We start from the raw sequence: 20,703 nt of genomic DNA, 5'->3' as shown, positions 1-20,703 counted from the left end.
TTTACTAGAATTATCTTTGTTAATGTCTCTTTAGAAAATCCAAAAGAATTGAAAAAAAAAACACTTGCTACTAATGAGCAAGATAGTTTGTAGGATGCAAGGTTAATACAAAAAAAAATCACATTTCTATATATCAGCAATGAATAAGTGAGATGTGAAATTAGAAACAGAATACCAGTTACATTACCACTCCAAAAAGAAGCATGTAGGTAAAATGTAACCAAAGGTATTCAAGGTCTATAATGAGGAAAACTACAAAACTCTGATGAAAGACACCAAACAAGAACTAAATAAATGGAGAGAGATTCCATGTACATTGATAGGAGACACAGTTATCAATACATCAGTTCTTTCCAGCTCAGTCTATAGATCAATGCAATACCATTCATAATTCTAGCAAGTTATTTTGTGGATACTGAAAATCTAATGATCAAGTTTATATAAAAGGGAAATAGACCCAGGATAGCCAACACAATATTAAAGGAGAACAACATTAGAGGATTGACACTGCCTGACTTCAAGACATACTATGAAATACAGTAAACAAGACAGTGTAGCATTAGTGAAAGAAAAATAGATCAATGGAACAGAATAAACATCCCAGAAGGAGGCTCACATAAATATAGGTAATTGATCTTTCACAAAGAAACAAAGACACAAACAATGGAGAACAACAAGAAAAAAATATTTTCCACAAATGATCCTGGAACAAGTGGATACCCACATGCAAAAAAAAAAGAAGAAAGAAGAAAGAAGAATCTTGATGTAGACCTTCCAAGCTTCACAAAAATTAACTCAAAATGGATCACAACTGTCAAACACAAAACAAAACCCATAAAAGATAATATAGAAGAGAGTCTAGGTGAGCTTTGGTTTGGCTATGACTTTTTAGATGTGATACCAGAAGCACAATTTGTGAAAAAAAAATCGATAAGATGGACTTCATTAAAATTAAAAGCTTTTGCTCTGTGAAAGACTATGTCAAGGGATAAGAAAGGAAGCCACAGACTGGGAGAAAATATTTACAGAAGACATATTAACTGCTATTAAAAATATACAAAGAACTCTTAAAACTTAATAAGAACACAAGCCAATGAGCCAAAGACCTGAACAGACACATCAACAAAGAAGACATGTGGCAAATAAACATATGAGAAGATGCTTCACATCCTATATCATCAAGGAATTGCAAAATAAAACAACGATGAAATACCACTAAATATGCATTAAAATGGCCAAAATCAAAAACACCAAAAACACCAAAGGCTGGCAATGATGTGGAGCAACAAGAACTCTCATTCATTGCTGGTGGGAATGCAAAATGGTACAGCCAATTTGGAAGAAAATTTGCCAGTTTCTACAAAACTAGATGTATCCTTACCGTATGACCCATTCATTGTACTCTTTTGTATTAACCGAAAGGAGTTGAAAATTTATGTCCATACACATCTGCACATGTGTTTATAGCAGTTTTATTCACAATTGCCAAAACTTGAAAGCAACCAAGATGTCATTCAGTAGGTGAATGGATACGCCAATTGTGGTACATCCAGATAGTGTAATACAATTCATCATTAAAAGTGATAGCCATGAAAAGACGACAAGGACAAAATGATACATAAAATTAAGTGAAAGAAGCCAATCTGAAAAGGATAAGTACTAAAAATTCCAGCTATGTGATATTCTGGAAAAGGAAAACCTATGGAGACACTAGAAGGAACACTAGGTGCCAGGGGTTGAGCCGAAGAAAGGGACGAATAGGCAGAGCACAGAAGACTTTTAGAGCAGTGCAGCTGCCCTCTATGATACTATCATGAGGGATACGTGTTACTTACATTTGTCTAAACCCACACAACACCAAGAGTGAACCCTCACATAAACTATGAACTCTGGATGAAAATGATCTCTCAGTGTAGGTTTATCAGTTGTAACAAATGTATAATGTCATCTGGTGGGAGATGTTGATAATCGGGGGATCTATGCATGTGTGGAGCCAGAGGCTAGAGAAGATATCACTGTACCTTCCTTTCAATTTTGCTGTGAAACTTAAAATTCTTCTGAAAAACATCAGTTGAAGAAAAAAAAATAATTATCTAAAACCTATGAACAAAAAATTTAGATGTATTTCAATAATTCAAACGTATATGTGAAATTCTTTTTGAGAAGATTACAAAATTTTTGTAGGTCTTGAAAGAAGTGGTAAATAAACGAGGAGCTTGCATTTATGGATAGTACATTATAATAAGAATGTCATTTCTCCCTAATCTTTACGTTTACCCAGAATACCAACAGAGATCTGCATAGAATTTGTCAAATTGTACTGAAATTAACATCAAAGACAGCAAAGAGAATAAATTTCAAGAAAAACTATGTCTTTTCTGAAATAAGTTTTAAACTGATAAGAACAGATACTACACTTGATCTTAGCCAAAAGGCTGAGAAGCAATGAAAAACGCTTTAAAAAAGAAGGGTACTTCCATATCATCAGATGTCAATAGGCATTTACATCCGTAATAATTAAGATAATGTATATTATTGCATAGATAATATGCCATGTTTGCTGATATTGTGAAACATTTTATGTCAAATAGCATGTATTCAACTAAATTCATGAAGAAATAACCTTTGAATTGTAATTTCTATTAATTAATGTCAAATACATCATTAAATGCCCTTAACATTTTTCTAGGAACTTTTTCCTTCTGATATTTTTATCCGAATAATTAACACATTTAAAAACATGGTCAAGTGCTGTATATATGTCTGATAATTTACATTACTTCTAAAATGAACTAACAACAATATGAAAACCCAAGTACCAATGGTCTCCTTTTTATTTATTTTTTGAGACTGAAGTATTTTCATTGTATTTATAGAATAATAGTTACAGATGCACACATATGGGGTATATGTGTATCTGTTATAGTGAGTGCGGCCAGGCATGGTGGCACACACCTGTAATCCCAGCACTTTGGAAGGCCAAGGCGGGCGGATTACAAGGTCAGGAGATCGAGACCATCCTGGCTAACAATGTGAAACCCCATCTCTACTAAAAATACAAAAAATTAGCTGGGCATGGTGGCGGGTGCCTGTAGTCCCAAGCTACTCGGGAAGCTGAGGTAGGAGAATGGTGTGAACCCAGGAGGCGGAGACTGCAGTGAGCAGAGATCGCGCCACTGCACTCCAGCCTGGGTGACAGAGCGAAACTTGTTCTCAAAAAAAAAAAAAAAAAAAAAAAAAAAAAATTGTGAGCGCAATGAGATCAAGAATGTTCTTTGTCTTGCTCTTTGCTTTATAACTAACACCTAGATCAATTTCTGGAATATATCATGTGTATAAGAAATAAACATGGGAAGGGCAACAATTTTCTTGAATGAAAAATATTTTCCATTAGAAAGTAAAGCAGTTTCTTTTCTTTATTTCATTTTATAAAAATGTTATATCATGGCAGGTGGGCAAGGAATTTTGTGTTGAAAATGTGAAACATAAGTCATTTGGTATATTTCAACTTTGTAAAATATATTTTTGGGGAGAAACTGAGTACCAGAAAAAAATAATGGAGTAAAAGCAAGGCAATGTTAAACAAGTGTCAGCTTGCCAATTTTTCTATATTTGTAAGTCGATATTTCTTTCAGAAATGTATCTTGAGATTGAATAAATAATATTTACAAGATCTGCAGAAATAGAGCCATTATCTTTGTTATTTTTTTCCTAAGTCATGAATCAAAATGCTGATGTAGTACGAAAACGTATTTAAGTTTAAGAGGCAAGGTGAATAAAGCAATAGGAAAGCTCTGACATGTTAAAGGATAAAATTGCAAGACTAAACATTTTAATTTTTCTTGAGGGGTGTGTTTGTGTGTGTGTGTGTATTTGCATTTATTGGAAAATAAATGGCTGACCAGTTTTCATATATTTTATTTGCATTTAGCATTTTGTTTTACATTGTTTCTCAATGAACTTTCATAGTCTTTCTCTTATTTTGGTTTGGAGAAGAAAAATTTCAATATGAATGGGCAAATTTTCTTCTTAGTAATCTATGTATTTCTAAATATTTTTTCTTATTTTAATGATTAAGAAGATTATAAAATAGAAAACATTCTATGGTTATTTAATTCTTCATGTTACAGAGAAAAAGGAAATTAAAACCAAATTAATCAACTTCCTAAATGAATGATCACATTGTATATTAAATAGTATTTAATTGCCATTTTATATTATAACAAAATAACTCACAATCACCATTATTATGGTGGCTGTACCTTTAGTAGAATTTGCGGTACAGCTGCCTAGAGCATTTTTATATGCCCTTTTATCAGACATACAGAAATACAAAAATACATATATTATTTTAACATATAAAGTTGTCCAGTTTGGTGATAAGAATTGAGGTATAGGAGGAGGTAAAAGAAAGAGATCTAATGTTTTTTACCCACACAAATAGATATAAGTGAAATATATTCAATTAATTTATCATTTTAATCAATCATATATGCTATGTCTATTTATGATCTTTAAATATTGCTATATTTATTATCATTTTTCATAATATCTTAGCTCAGTGCTAGATTTTTGTATAGAATTAAAGCAAGGCATTTGATCTATTTTAAGGAATATGTTACCATTGTTGTACCCACAGTTATTTCTAAAATAAGAGCAATGGCCTTGAATCCTAAGATGTGTGTCTAGCTCTTCACAATTACCAGATTATGCTAAGTAAAAATTATGTAGAGTAATGGAACTTAAATTTTATATTTGTTTTCCATTCTAATATAAAATAAATAAACCATTTACACCCAAATATACTCTATTATTTTCAAGTAACCTGGAATGTGAATTAATAATTTGTAATCTAATATATTACATAATATTTGTGAATATTTCATTACATTTTTCTATCTTAAAATTAAGCTATGATTATAGAAATTTTTATTTCATCTTCCTGATAAATTTACTACATTCTCTGCACTTTGAAAATGCCTTTTGTGTGTAGATTTCCATTTCTTCTCACCTTATCTTAATTTTTTTTCTTTGAGACGGAGTCTTGCTCTGTCGCCCAGGCTGGAGTGCAGTGACGCGATCTTGGCTCACTGCAACCTCCGCCTCCCGGGTTCACGCTATTCTCCTGCCTCAGCCTCCTGAGTAGCTGGGACTATAGGCGCCTGCCACCACACCCGGCTAATTTTTGGTATTTTTTAGTAGAGATGGGGTTTCACAGTGTTTAGTCAGGATGGTCTCGATCTCCTGACCTCGTGATCCGCCCGCCTCGGCCTCCCAAAGTGCTGGGATTACAGGAGTGTATCTTAATATTTTATATATTTTCCTGCTACCATATCTATGACTGTTCAATAACTCCCATTATAATTTAGATATTTCTTTTAAAATTGACTTGCTTAGGAGAAAATGCAGATCATGTCAATGAACTAAACTATTTCTCTTCATGGTTTTTATACCTTAAATTATCTTTTTCTTTGTTGTATTTTCATGATTTAATATTAAACTTAGTCATTTGTACGACATGGGTTTATATTTCTTAGTTTATGTAATCCATAGGCACATAGGACTCACTGCTTAAGAAACCTGGGATTAGAATATTCATGCAGCTCTTCACTTTTGCAATATTATCTCAACATTATTATTGCCACGTCTGTCAAGAACACTATAGAACTCTTGCTGTGAAACTTGCTTACACAGTCAGATGTGAGGACAAAAATATTGATTGAATCACGGATGATTTTCCAGTACCACAGCAGATGCTCCATGTTTACTTATGGTTATTAAATTTTGATGATTAATCATTTTATGACATATGTAATTGACACACTCAACTAGCAAAAATTAATAGTGACAAGGTATTCCAATTTAAGAAGCGGCTTCCACTTTCAAAAATGCCCATTTTGAAAAATGCTGATATTAAGTACAAAGAAAGTGGTCTAAGTTATTAAGGTAAATTTGCATGTGTATAAGCAGAAAGTTGGCAGAGTTTGCATTTTTCACTATAAGAATAATGGAAACATCTCAGTGACCCATGCAAAATCTAACTTTCCCCATTCATTGGAAATAATGTAAGAACATGAATGCCGATAATCTGTAATATAACTTTTACAAAATTACACTTTATTTATGTCTTCTCATGGTAAATAAAAATAGCTATATGTATTCTAATATTCAGTAACTCACTTATGTATTATAGAATTTCTGGCTCAGAAACAAAGAATGAAATGTGCTTATGGGAGGGAGAGAGAAAGGGGGGAAGGAAGAGAGGGAGGGAAGAAGGGAGAAATGAAAAGAAAAGAAGTTGCTGAGTTGCTTCTTTAACTTCTTTAAGACATTAAGTGCAGAATTGGAATCCACCTACCCTGCTGAATCTTCTGCTTACATTATATACTTCATTGCATTAAATTTGCTTGAGCTCTGCTCTTCGCATTTCAGCAATGTTAGCTTTATTTATTACATTTATTTTTAAAAGTCTGTCACCTCTTACCCCTAAAAATAAGGACCTTCATTTATTTAAACTATATTGTCAAATATTATTTCTGGTCATGGAGTCAAAAATTTAGAGTTTCTCTACAAAATCTAAGATTTAGTGTGTATGTTTTTTATTAAAAATATTAAATTTTTAAAAAGATATCAGAAATGTTGACTCAGCAGTAATAAAATTTACAGGCACGATTTCACAAGCCAAAAAATGCCCACAAATATTTTCAATGAGGAGCCAGCGTCTGATGGGTTTTATTAGCACTAATTTGCAAATGTAAGTTACAATGGTTAGAACGCTAAGGGACTTTATCAAATTAGGATATTAAAACTTTGGATGGTCCATTGATGTTTCTACTTAGTTTCCTAAGTTATTTACTAACTGGTCATATATTGGAGAAAGTTACCTATATAGTGATTAAATATAAACTGCATATGATGTGTTTTGCTTGTTATTAAAAATATTATACCCTATTTTTAATATCAAAAATTAGGATTACATTCATCATTTAAAAAAGTACCAAACTTCATTGTATTTTAATTTAACCATGAGATGAGATATTTTGGAGTGTGAAAGCAGTTATTCACTGAGCTACAGAATGGTTATATTAGGAAAGTCTGAAAATGGGTGATCAAGTGTTTCTGAACGATCCACCCTGCAAAATTCCAATATTACCTTTTGCTTTTCTTCTCCTATATACCTGCTAATGCTCACTTCCAAAGTGTATCTATTTCAACTGACACCCGCACTTAGACCTAATGGTAGACGAGGTCTTTGCCACTATTTAACCCATTACCAAGGTCGTTACGTGGAGCCACCAGCCTTCTCTGCTGGACCACCGTTCCCGAGTGGCCATCTTCATGCACCTTAAACGTCTGATTCTGTAGAGCAATAGAGAATTTCTTGACTTGGTATGCTTTTTGCATTTACAAATCAAATCTCTATTATCTGCATGCAGCCCTACCTTCCTTATACCAGAATTACATACAAGTTTTTCTTCTTTAAAACAAATTTATGGCTGGGCGCGGTGGCTCACGCCTGTAATTCCAGCACTTTGGGAGGCCGAGGCGGGCGGATCACGAGGTCAGGAGATGGAGATCACGGTGAAACCCCGTCTCTACTAAAAATACAAAAATTTAGCCGGGCGTGGTGGCGGCGCCTGTAGTCCCAGCTACTCGTGATGCTGAGGCAGGAGAATGGCGTGAACCCGGGAGGCAGAGCTTGCAGTGACCCGAGATTGCGTCACTGCCCTCCCGCCGGGGCGACAGAGCGAGACTCCGCCTCAAGAAAAAAAAAAAAAAAAAAATTATCCTATTTTGTTCTTGATCTTATTTTATTCAGCTTATCTGGAATCTGAACTTTGTCATAAAAATTATTGTCTCTCTTCATACGTTCTCCAACCTTTTCTTTATGCTGGTCCCTTCCATGTAGGCGACTGCATGTACTCAAGCCTTTGAAAGAATTACAAACCCAAACATTGCTAGGCCAGTATTGTCTGCTCTTACAATTCTAATTTTTGTCTTTAACCATCTTTCTTGCAAATTCCTTGGGCTTCATATTCTCAAGTTACGCATTGCTATGTCCAATTACTCAATTGTCATTTATTTTAACTTAAACACTCTTAAAATGAATACTATATGCTCAGCACTATTCTAAGCATTATGTATGTATTATATATGTGTATATGTTATCTCAGTCCACCTGTTTTTTAATATCTTGTAAAATAGTTTTTATTTATAACTATAAAAGCAATATTTACTTATTCCAGACAAAATTTTAGACCACATAAAGTAAAACACAAAAGTTATCCACAATCTCAGAAACAAAAACTGTTCACTGATAATATTTTGCTCTATTTTGCATATTTTTGTGATTGCATGTGTGTATACATGTTTTTTGTACATATAATGTTATGTGTGTATTTAAATAATCATAAAGACTTGTGGAATACTCTGCTATACATTTTTTCTAAGCAAAAACTAACTCATCTAATTTCATCATCAACTTTATATTTTTGCCATTTCACAAAGGAGGAATCTGAAGAAAAAGAGATTTTGGTAACTTGCTAAGTGACGGAAATAGTATTGGCATTTTTGTAGTCTGTCTCCAGAGTTCATAATGTCTACAATGTATCTTATACAACTTTGTTGTGAACAGGCACACACATCCATGGTCTCATAAGTATGCTAAATAATATATATTTATATACTAAATATATGCCGATGTATATTATAGAGTCACAATTTTGATGTCTATGCAAAGTTGAGCATTTTTCATCAAAAATGTATGTTTAATATTTTACAAATATTTTAAAACACCATTTAATAGATTCATAATATGTTAAGATATTAACATACTATTTTAAAAAATTACTTTCCTGTTGTTAAACATTTAGTTTTATCCTTTCACATTTTAAAATATTATAAGTATTATTTTAAACTTATTTTATTATTTTAAACTTATTATAAACAACCATATTTTTATAAGTCTGTTCTCATTTCTCATTAACGTAAGAGAAATTCTTAGAAAATGGAAACGGAACTGAAGGTTGGACATGCTAACAAGTCATGGCACATATTCCCAATTACCAATATTCTCTCAAGAAAAGATAATTTCCTCTGCTTTATGTTAGACCTAGGTCTATCATTTAGCATTCATTAAATAAACAAATATGTGGGTCCCATTTTCTGTTTCAAATATGGTGCAATTTCCGAAGATGCAGTAGACATGACAGAAATGGCCACTGAAATTTGGGTGTGATTGTGTCTACTGGGGAGGGTAGTGAAGCAAAAATTAAATGAAAATATAAATAAAATTACAAAATTTTGAGTTCTCAATAGGAAATGTACGGATACAGTACAAAAAATGATGGGAGTCGAAGGAAGGCCGGGCCCGGAGGCTCACACCTTTAATCCCAGCATTTTGGAAGGCCGTGGTGGGTGGATCACTTGAGTTCAGGAGTTCAACATGGGGAGGGCCAACATGGTGAAACCCCATCTCTCCTAAAAATACAAAAATTAGCCAGACATGGTGGTGCCACTTGTAGTCCCAGCTACTCAGGAGGTTGAGGCAGGAGAATCACTTGAGCGCAGGAGTTGGAGGTTGCAGTGAGCCGAGATGGTGCCACTGCACTCCAGCCTGGGTGACAGTGTGAGACTCCTTCTCAAAAAAGAAACAAACAAACAAACAAAAAGTAAATGAGGGGACTTGAGTCTACTTGGTGGTTAGTATTAATTGTAATAATATAAAGAATCTCACGGCTGAGAACCATAGTTTGACTAGGAAGTCCAAATGGTTTCAAAAACCCTCCCTGTGGATCTTTGCTTTGAAAGGAGAAATTTCCAAACATATGAATAATTTGGTAAGTAGAGACTACACGTTTAGTCTAGCATCCTAGTGTCACTACTACTCACTACGATTTTTATTTTCCTCTATAAATCACTTTGCTTCAACAAAGACCAAGCTTACATTTGTTAGATACTTTCCAATCTCTCTTGCTTTTAATATAGTGTATTTCTTCCCCCTCATTTTCTTACTCTGCTTGAGTTCTTGCCGCAATATTCTACTGCTTTTTATTTGTATGCCTTTTCAACACCATGGATGCTTCATGTCCTTGTGGTATTACTCCAAATGATCACACAAGTTCGACTGCAGAGGACAGGCAGAGCTTGAGTGGAGATTTTACGGCATGCTGCATGCTCCCTCTTCCCAGGCATTGCCTTAGGGCCAGCTGGATTTGCAGCGCTGTACTTACATAATTCTGATTTAATTTTTCTTGTGGGAAATTATGCCAGTTCAGGAGCTCTACATTCTTTTACTGAAATAATTATTTTCAAATCCCTGAAAGCATTTACATAATTCAACGGAGGTAAAACATTCAATGCAGGAGTAGTAAGATGTCCACCACTAAATTTTTTTTAAGTGAGGTTTAATTTTTTTCTTAATATGTTTCTTCTTCTGTAAGGGGAATTGGTGCTTATATTTAGAATCATGAAGCAAGAAACTATTCCCAATACTTATATGCTAAGCTGGAAAAGAACTAGAAATATATGCTAAGCTGGAAAAGAACTCGAAATATATGCTTTGTCTGTTTTCTTAGGTATATTATTGCAGTTAGACTTCTGATAGATTTTTATTATTATTATTATGGTTGAGAGTCTGCTCAATGTGTTTAATTTCTTTAGAAGACAAGCTCCCATATGCCAGGAAATTATATTATGTCATGACTGAGCATGCAGAAACTATTTTTCAGAAAAGGGAGGAAGGCAGGGGAGGGGAAGAGAGAGAACTATAAAAAGTAAAGAATCCAAATCTCCAGTATCAAGACAAGGACAGGAATAGTTTGTGGACATCCCATTAGAACACAATATATTATTTATAATTTTTATAAACTCACTTACTTTACCTTCCAGAGTAAGTCATATTAGTTACTACTCAGTCCTTTCTCAGTTTTATTTTCCTTTCCTAAACTATATAGTCTTATCAGAAAGACTTAAACACTCTGTTTCAAAAGATGCTATTTACTTAAAGTTATTTTTAAATCCTTGTGACATCTGAATGAATTTTTCTACCATTGAAAGTGAAAACATTTACTGTTTACCCATTGATAAAAATGGGCAAAATATTGGCATTATTAAATTATATTATTTTTTCTTTTCATTGTTTTTTATTGGTTTCTATCCCAGAGAAACAAAACAAACAAACAAACTGGCTGTCACAAATTATATCCCAATCTTTTTTCTTTTCTTTCTTGAAGATCTTTGAGTCCCACATCTGTATCCTTCCTAAATTCCCTATTTCCTTTTCTTCTTGGACTTTCAGATTGTAGTATTAGCATGTAAGAGGGATATCAAAAAGACTGCACAATGTCAGGGAAGGCTTAGGTGAAATCAAACTGGTACGTCATTTGACATCTAAAATAGAGATGCCAAATGTGTAGCTTAGTAATGGTGTTTGCATTTCTTCTAGCAAAGTGGCTCCATTGTAATCTACCATAAATTTGCTGGAGGGCCCCAGGCCCCACTTCCGACTAATAACTTTACTCCTGTCTTTATGATGCATTTGAAAGTTCAAGTAATCAGTTTGTATATGCAAGAAGATTTTGTTTTGATCTGACATATGATTACAGAAAGAACTAAAATCCAAAATTAGGCATATTAATCTACAAAATATATTATTATGAATTAATGTATATTTAGCAATATGCTTAGGGTTATTTGCACAAGATTCCATCTGAGAATACTTTCTACCTGGGAATGATAGTTTGTTTGTTTTTTTTTCTGTAAGCACATATATGCTAAAGCTATAGTAAAATTACATTAACTTGATTTATGATGTCCATAAAGAAAAGCATGATATTTCTGTCTACCTAATTACCAATTTTTTTTTCTTACTTTAGATGATACCTTCAGCTATACGACTGACCCTTCAAAGTTTGAAAGTGGAATAGAAAAACTTAAAGACTGCATTTTCTGATTGTCACCTGGCTCTGTTATTCTCTGTTCTATGGCATTGCTAGCGTCTCAGCTTAACTAGCAGATTATGAGTGTCAAGTAATGTTGCCTTCTATGCAAATATTTTCCTCATTTTAGATAACCTAAGCATTTAGATAAAGTTATAATCAATTATTGAGAGTTTTACTATCTGTGTGTTTAATGATTTATATTATTGTCTCAATAATTAACTTTATTGTTGTGATTTTATCATTTTCTAGCCTATGTTATATGGGGTACCATGGTTCTTTTGTTTTTAAATTATGGCCTTTTTATCAGTTTGGAAATGTAGCTATCCTATACAATTTCATTTGGCATACTGTGTTTATACAAGAGTTGAATGATTTTAAACCTGCTCATATTTCGCTTTAAAAGAGGAATACAGTTGAATGTGTTTGGTTGCATGTATGTATAACTTTTAACCAACATGTAAATGTGGCTTTCATTCCTCTGCCTTCCTATGGGATAGCAGGATGCTGAGCTCAGCCAACTCACAGCTGATTTTGGAAGTTATGTCCATGCGTACTGCCAAATATGAGCACAAAGCTCACTATGTACTTATAAAATTCTCCTAGAAAAAAATATCTTTATAGCAAGGCTTAAAAAATGAGTTTCATGCTAAGAATTAAGCCTGGTGACCAAGTTAGTCTTTGGTATGCATTTGATACCTGCCATAGATAGGAGGTGCGCCTACAGAAAGATGGCTCAACATGGAACAATGCCACTCGGTGGCACACGTAGCCCGCCTTCATTAACTGCTTTCATATGCTGTCCATTGCGCTCAGTGGGTTTCACGGGGTGGTGTTATTATCACTATTATGTAGATGAGCAAATCAAGGTTATAGTGGAATTTGTTCAGTTTCACATGATTGGAACATTGTGGTCTTGACTTTCAAGTCCATGTCTACCATACTCCACAGACCCTTTTCTGTCCACTTTGTCACCTATAATTCTGAGCTCCAATATAAAGACTTCACCATATTTGAAAAAGATAGTGGGAAGTCTGATGCTCAATTTTGTATACAAAACAGTTGCTTCTGTGACATAGTAACTGTATGCCCTTTTGATTCAGGATGTTATTTAATTATTGCAAATCTCCTGTCATAGATCTGACACTCAAGTTAAAAAATTAGGCTCAGGTTCTCACCTATGGTCTTGCTTTTTATAGTCCTTTTAAACCTACGAAATGTATATTCAACATTTACACATACAAAATTCATATAGTCTTTCAAAACTAAGATGGCAAAATAATTGGATGGCTTAAAATTTTAAGTATTACAATATAAACAGCAGAGACTTCACGTTTAGGATTGATAATTTTTAATAAATGACATTATCTTTTGCATTATCATTTCTTGGTGTTTTGTATTAATTTATATCACATTTATTTTTATTTTTGAAATTTCACATTTCATGTCTTTCATTTTTCTTTTTTTCTTTTTTTTTTTTTTTGAGACAAAGTCTCACTCTGTCACCCAGGCTGGAGTGCAGTGGTGGGATTTCAGCTCACTGCAAGCTCCGCCTCCCGGGTTCACACCATTCTCCTGCCCTCAGCCTCCCCAGCAGCTGGGACTATAGGTGTGCACAGCCACGCCTGGCTAATTTTTGTATTTTTAGTAGAGACGGGGTTTCATCATGTTACCCACGATGGTCTCGATCTCCTGACCTTGTGATCCACCCGCCTTGGCCGCCCAAAGTGCTGGGATTACAGGCATGAGCTACCGTGCCCGGCCTTCATGTCATTTTTACATGTCATTTGTTTAAAGGTCACATTTTAACGAAGGACATTGCCTAAAATAAGATTTTTTAAAATAGAACTTAGCAAAAAATATTAAATCATATTCAGTTTAAAATCAATGTATATGTTTTCTTACAGAAAATTTCTAGAAATCAATGTATTTTTTCCCAACAGAGAAATTTTTAAGTATTATTTATGGAAACTATAAATAACTTTAATATTTAAAGGATTATTTAACATTTTTAAAGAACATAAACCAGTGATTGGCTTGCTTATTTCAAATCTGACTGGCTGATACGTTTTCTTCAGTAGTATGATAGTAAAATATATGCCAACATTCTTTCACACTGGCCAGATACAAATCCTCTCGTCTTCCCCGTAGCAAAGAGTAACTTGGTATTTTCAGTGCTAATGTGACATCCTTCTTAATGTTATCAACACACATACACATACCAAGAAAACACAAAAACGTCAACAACAAAAAAACCCTATACCTTTGAAAAACTTAATAATTTTAAGGCACTATTTTATACTCACTTCTGCTTGGAAATGTTAAAACGTATATTATGATTAAGTTATTTGTAAAATTGAGCCTTGGATTTCACCTAGCTTCTTATTTTATAACCTGCACAATATTACTTTCAGCACTCTTACTAGTATTCTTAATCAAGACATCCTTAACTTCATTTGTTCTTCCTCCATCAAATAAATAATAAAAATGTGAGGGAGAGTGTTATATTTGCATTACATGGAACCATTTGAAAGGTCATATTTCCAAAAAATAAACCTTATAGAATTACAGTGTTTGTGTTCATCAACTCTGAATGATAATAATAAAAACACTAAAGATTATTCCAATAATCTCTTAATTGTGTCAATAATCTGTACTAAATTTAGAACATACGGTGAGCATAGATTTGAGAGTTCATACTTGGTATATTAGTTACAATACATGTGACTTTGGGGAAGTCGTTAGTTTTAGCGTCTGCTTCATTATAATATGAATATCACATCTATGACATGAAATTATTTTGATAGTGAAATGGGTAAAATATATAATATTTAGCATAATTACTAGGACATTATATTCACTCAAAACACTTTACTTTGCCATTGATTAGTTTGAGGACAAACACTGCTCTTATATCTCAGTCAAGAACTGGTAAAAATATTTGATTGTTTTATGTGGTTATGATGAATAATGTTCTTAAAGGTTTTTACTTTAAAACTATGCCATATAAATGTATTTTAAAGTCTCTATGTTCTCTTATTGAATTTAATTCCATATTTATAAAAGAGTATTCCTATTTTAAAATCAACTACCTATGACTATTTAACCAAACCATTGACTCATTTGTGTAGATTTATTTTTTAATTCTACAGATGGGAGAATTCATACAGAGAGATACATAAAATTGAAGGCTTACTTAGATTGTATGTATCTGCAAGATATGTAAGACTTCTGTATCTACAAGAAAATCAACATTGTTGATATAAGACACTAAGGAAATAATATCTAGTTAGAATAAGTATTTGGTCCCTAGCTACTATGTGACCTATTATGGCCTTCCGCAGAGGAAAACCTACACATATAAAAGAAAATGATTTGAGTTTGCCAGGTGCATTCTTGCTGTATCAGCCCACTTGGTGTGATGCCAGTTTCTGCTGGTGTTTTTTTTCCCCCCTTAAGGAAAAATATTCCTGAAAAAAATGTTAGTAATGTTTAAAGGGAAATAAGAGCCTTAATCCAAATTTGGAAGTTGTGATTAAGAAAGATTTTTCCACAAAAATAAATACATAACAATTAAAATAAAGGAATGTGAACTTTAATAAATACACTGAAATTTCAAAATAAGTTTTAAGCTAAAGAGTTCATTAAGAAATTACTATGTGCTGGAAATATAAAAATAAATGAAACTGTTCCTTGCAGAGTAAATATTCAGGAAAACCTACATAATAAAAGTGATAGCTGGTTGGTCTTTATTGGAATGAGGAAGTGTCACAACCAGCTTGTGCCACCGTAACAGAACAGACTGCATAATTTATAAAATACAGAAATTTATGTCTCACAGTTCCAGAGGCTGGGAAGTTCAAGATCAAGGCACTTGGCTAGTGAGGATCTGGTCTCTCTGTTTCCAAGATGAAACCTCATCCTCCAGAGGCAAAGAGCCTTGTTTCCTCACATGGGAGAAGGTGGAAGGATGAGAGGGTCAAAATATCTTGCCAAGTACTTTTTATAAGGGCACCTGATCCCATTCCTGAGGGAAAAGATCTCATAGCTTAGTCACTGGCTAAAAGCTTCACCTCTTAATATTATCACATTGGAAGTACTCAAATTTTGGAATAGACTAATTAAAACAATAGCAAGAGGCAATAATTAGGTGATCACGATTGGAGAAAGACATTTAAGACAGAGGAACTACATACATTTTTTAGAAAGAGTGAGTAGCATCATGGAAATACCTCGGGCTTAGAAGTCAAAGTAGGCACCTTCTTTGAAGGTTTGCTTACTTGGTTTCCTCATCTACGAAATGGAGTTAATAATAGTTTTCTATGTCACTATTCAGTAAGTAAAACCAATATTGTAAAAATTATCTTGCATTTTAGATGCTATGTCAGATTTTTTTTCATGTCATACAATGTAATAATTTTGAGGCAAATGGCTTAGTGGATTGAAGTGTTCGCTGGAAACTTTATGCTGTATGTTTTACTAATCAACACATTTATTCCCTAAATAACTATTTTCAAGGAGAGGCAAATAGTTTGAAATAAATCTGACTTGGGTTTAAGTCCTGGCTTCCTCTTTGCTTGTATGACTTGGAGAAGTGACATGTTAAGCTTCAGATGCCTCATCCTAAAAATGAGGAATAATTTGGCCCACTGTCTCTTTTCAATTAGCATTAACTTTTATGGACTTATACTAATGAATAGTGAAAAGGTATGCATGAATTTTGTCCCAATATTGCCTGTGTGAGCTTGTCTCTGACTCTGATATTCAAAACACAAATAATGAGGACATTTTATCAAAAGACTTGGAAATATGTTGCTGGGATGAGTAATTCAAAATTACAATCAATAATACCACACTATATTCTAAGCACTTATTTGAAGAATTCAAGGATTTTTCTTTATAGTATATGGGAGATGATATACTGACGTATACAATAACAACACAACAGACACAAGACAAAATTAGAAGAGACACCACAGAACAACAGGCAATTGCGTGTCAAATACACAGAATGTGTGTTATAGGAATTTAGAGACAGAATGATATAAGCTGCAATGAACAAGTTCAGGAAGAGTTTGTGTGAACATGTGAGCTTGTGTCTGCACTTGAGTCAAGAACTTTTGAACAGGCCAGGTGTGGTGGCTCATGCCTGTAATCCCAGCACTTTTGGAGGCCAGGGCAGGCAGATCACCTGGAGTGACCAGGAGACCAGGAGTTCAAGACAAGCCTGGCCAACATGGTGAAACCCCATCTCTACTAAAACTACAAAAATTAGCTTGGCCTAGTGGTACGTGCCTGTAATCCCAGCTACTCCAGAGGCTGCGGCAGGAGAATTGCTTGAACCAGGACCCGGGAGGCGAGGTGGAGGTCACAGTGAGCTGACATCTCACCACTGCACTCCAGCCTGGGCGACAGAGCAAGAGTCCGTCTCAAAAAAAAAAAAAAAAAGTTTTGAGTAAACAAAAAGATGGGGACCATTAGCAAACTCCTGAGGATAATGCTGCTCAGGGCATGATATTAGGACAAGAGATAGTTTCAGTGTGGCCTCAGGGAAATTGTAAGTCACGTGGTTGGGTGGATAGGAAATTGGAAGCAGAGGGTGGACATCATAGACTATTCTGCTTCTATGTTTGGACTGGGCATCTCTCCAGAGGATTGCGGGAAGAGAAGGAGCGATACTTCCTCTGAAAATAGGTAGGTTTATAGCTCTGCCTGACCTGGTTGTAAAATGTTACAGTGTTATCAGTTCTGGAAGCCACAACTAACTCCTGATTTGAAAACACTTCTGCACAGGATTATGGAGTAATTTGCTAGATATCACCAGAAACTACTTTCCTTTTTGTTCAAATATAAAGCTGTTAGGCTGCAAAAATGCTGCCCAGTCCCTATTATCTTTCCTGGAAAGAAAATGAAAATAATATACCAATCTGAAATTAGATTTCAAAAAAAGTAACATAACATGATTTTGAAATAAAACTTCTCATAAGCAAATGCTTAGAAATCATTGTCCATTTAATTTTATTGCTTGAGAAAAGTGTATGTGCCAATTTCAAGCATAAAACATATATTAAGGTATTCCTTCATATTTGTCTAAACAAAACCACACCAAAGGTAAGGATCCTGAGGTTTGTTTTTCATGATCTGGCCCCATGTATAGTAAAAAGAACACATGATAAAGAAGTGGACTTCAGCTTCTTCTGTTAAATGTGATGGAGAGAAGAAACATGACTGGTGAGGTCTCTCCCAAAGGAACAGTTCAGGAGTCAATTTACCAATCTGGCTGGATGGGAGAAAGAGACAAAGAGACTCCAAGATGCATGGAAACAAGAATCACATTGTTTTGTCCATCAGAGTTTATCCAGTATTAGTTACGATGCCTGGCCCATAAGAAAGAGATAATAAATGGAAGAGATGGCACAAGTGCATGAGAAATCAACCGATCTCTAAAAGCATCGTGTCTCAATTAAATATGGAATTTGGTTCAGTTAGTGCATCACATGAGACTGATCAGGTTAAATCTCTTCTTTCATGAAAGGAATAAAACATATAAAGAAGAGAAACCATGTCGAGTAGGATGCATGATAATTTTCCCCTTAATATACGGTTACACATTAATTTATACCTGGGGAAACACATGCTTAGAAAGATCAAATGATTGCCTAACCTCATGAGATAAAATCTATTATGTGTTCGGAGGGGTGCTTCGCACAAGAAGCCCTCAAAACTGTCACCTAAAAACAAAGTCATTTTATATATCCTGGGGTTTGAGTTCAGGCTTCTTTCTGTCAAAGTCAATGTGTTCCCGTTATCACTACTACCCCTCCAATGGGAATTCCCTCTCCCACCAATAATCCATGTATGAATCATATATTTGGATACAAATGTCTCTGGATTGAAGAATGCAAAACTGGCTGGGTGCGGTGGCTCACACCTGTAATCTCAGCACTTTGGGAGGCTGAGGCAGGTGGATTGCAAGATCAGGAGTTCAAGACCAGCCTGGCCAAGAGGGTGAAACCCGTCTCTACTAAAATTACAAAAATTAGCCCAGCATGTAATCCCAGCAATTCAGGAGCCTGAGGCAGGGAATTGCTTGAACCCGGGAGGTGTAAGTTGCAGTGAGCTGAGATCGTGTCCCTGCACTTCAGCCTCAGCGACAGAACAAGACTTCATCTGGGAAAAAAAAAGAAAAAAAACCTAAGTATTCAACTTATAAAAGCAATTAACAATATTTTTATCTTCTAATGTTCTAATTAGCGTATTGCATTGCTAGGAACATGTGGGACATACACACACACGCACACAGAGTTGTATGCGACAGGCACCCTCTGAATTGTTTGGACAGATTGCCATGATCAGGGCCACTTGTCTCTGGATATGTATACTACATAGCATTTGAGGTTTGGGCTTATCAGTCACCTCATGCCTTTTGACACCAGGGGACCAAACAAATGTATGAAGTTCTTTCCTTTTTAAACAATACTACAGTAGGAGTTTGGTATTCTAAAAATGATATGCACTGTTTTATTAAAGTGTCACCATTCTGTTGAAAGTGTCCATGCATAATTTTCCCACTCGCTTGAAATGTGGTGTCCTAATTGATAGCCTTTCTGAAGTTAAATAAGCGTCAGATAGAGACTCAACGATCTGTTAGCACCAGGCAATTACATTTGGTTAATAACCTGGCTGTAATTTCTGTTCATATTGGACAGCTCTGTAAAAGCCCTGGCATTAATGGATTTTATTCAAAGTGACAAAGGAAATATTAAAATTACAATACAATTTCCTTTATCTTCTCTTATCTAAATAGGAAAGGCATCTGCATCATGGCATTAACTCACCCAGAGAGGAGAAAGTTAAAATACTATTATTTCTGCAAAATGACCTTTCTGCTACAGTGTTTGCTTGACTCAGAATCACAATTTGGCTACAAACTTGTTGCTTAAAATATATGGAGCTAGAAATGAGCAGGAAAACTAATTTTTGAGCATTATTAAAACGTGTGCAGTCTTCCTATGTTTCTTATTCTTATCTCCTAATATTTAAAGCAAACTGTTTCAGTGTTTTTTAAATATCTTTTCATAGTTTGCCAAATACATATTAATTCTATTCTCCCAACTAGAATAAATGATAAAACAAAAGCAGATTGGTAAAACTGAGGCTAAACAAAAGATAAATTTATAGATAAATCTATAGCACCTAGAATCTTCTTTAAAAAATATTTGTTAAATGTTGATTTCAATAGAGTCAATCATTCATTTTCATTTAGAAATTAAAATGGACAGATGGATGGCACTAAGAAAATAAATAACTCACTCCTGCATCTCTTATAATTTACACCTATTAGACAACACACATTATATACAGCAGAATTACCCCCATTAAATACAAATTAACAAGTAATTAAATAATTAAACAATAAAATCTGTATTTTGATGTCCTGCTCAATATTTTGTAATTAACATGAGACTGCAGTTTGTATAAAAATGCAAGTCAGTTTAAAAAAATTTATTGTGGGGAAAAGAAAGATCAGACTGTTACTGTGTCTATATAGAAAGAAGTAGACATAAGAGACTACATCTTGTTCTGTATTGAGATGCTGTTAATCTGTGACCCTACCCCCAACCTTGTCCTTGCAAGAGACATGTGCTGTGGTGACTCAAGGTTTAACGGATTTTGGGCTGTGCAGGGTGTGCTTTGTTAAACAAGTGCCTGAAGGCAGCATGCTTGTGAAAAGTCATCACCATTCTCTTAATCTCAAGTACCC

At 34.3% G+C, this 20,703-nt stretch overlaps 1 protein-coding gene and 1 pseudogene across 3 annotated transcripts in view; one reads left to right on the top strand and one right to left on the bottom strand.

Annotated features, from left to right (window-relative positions):
* Window positions 1-17,121, top strand: part of LOC105476956 (coiled-coil domain containing 102B) — a 300,439-nt gene extending 283,318 nt beyond the window's left edge. For 2 of the 3 annotated variants that reach the window (XM_071085206.1, XM_071085209.1), the window contains one exon: window positions 11,877-17,120. In XM_071085206.1, the coding sequence (XP_070941307.1) occupies window position 11,877 (1 nt within the window). In that variant the 3' untranslated portion in view covers window positions 11,878-17,120. Of the gene's footprint in view, window positions 1-11,876 lie in introns of all 3 variants that reach the window. The other variant, XM_071085208.1, reaches the window with a different exon arrangement.
* LOC112425783 (U2 spliceosomal RNA) lies at window positions 2,346-2,447 on the bottom strand (annotated as a pseudogene).
* Window positions 17,122-20,703: the final 3,582 nt, after the last annotated feature.

The sequence above is a fragment of the Macaca nemestrina genome, chromosome 19 (assembly GCF_043159975.1).
Source record: "Macaca nemestrina isolate mMacNem1 chromosome 19, mMacNem.hap1, whole genome shotgun sequence".
Classification (NCBI taxonomy): domain Eukaryota; kingdom Metazoa; phylum Chordata; class Mammalia; order Primates; family Cercopithecidae; genus Macaca; species Macaca nemestrina.
Note: the sequence above shows the minus strand (reverse complement) of the source record. Positions and strands in the feature narration are given on the sequence as shown.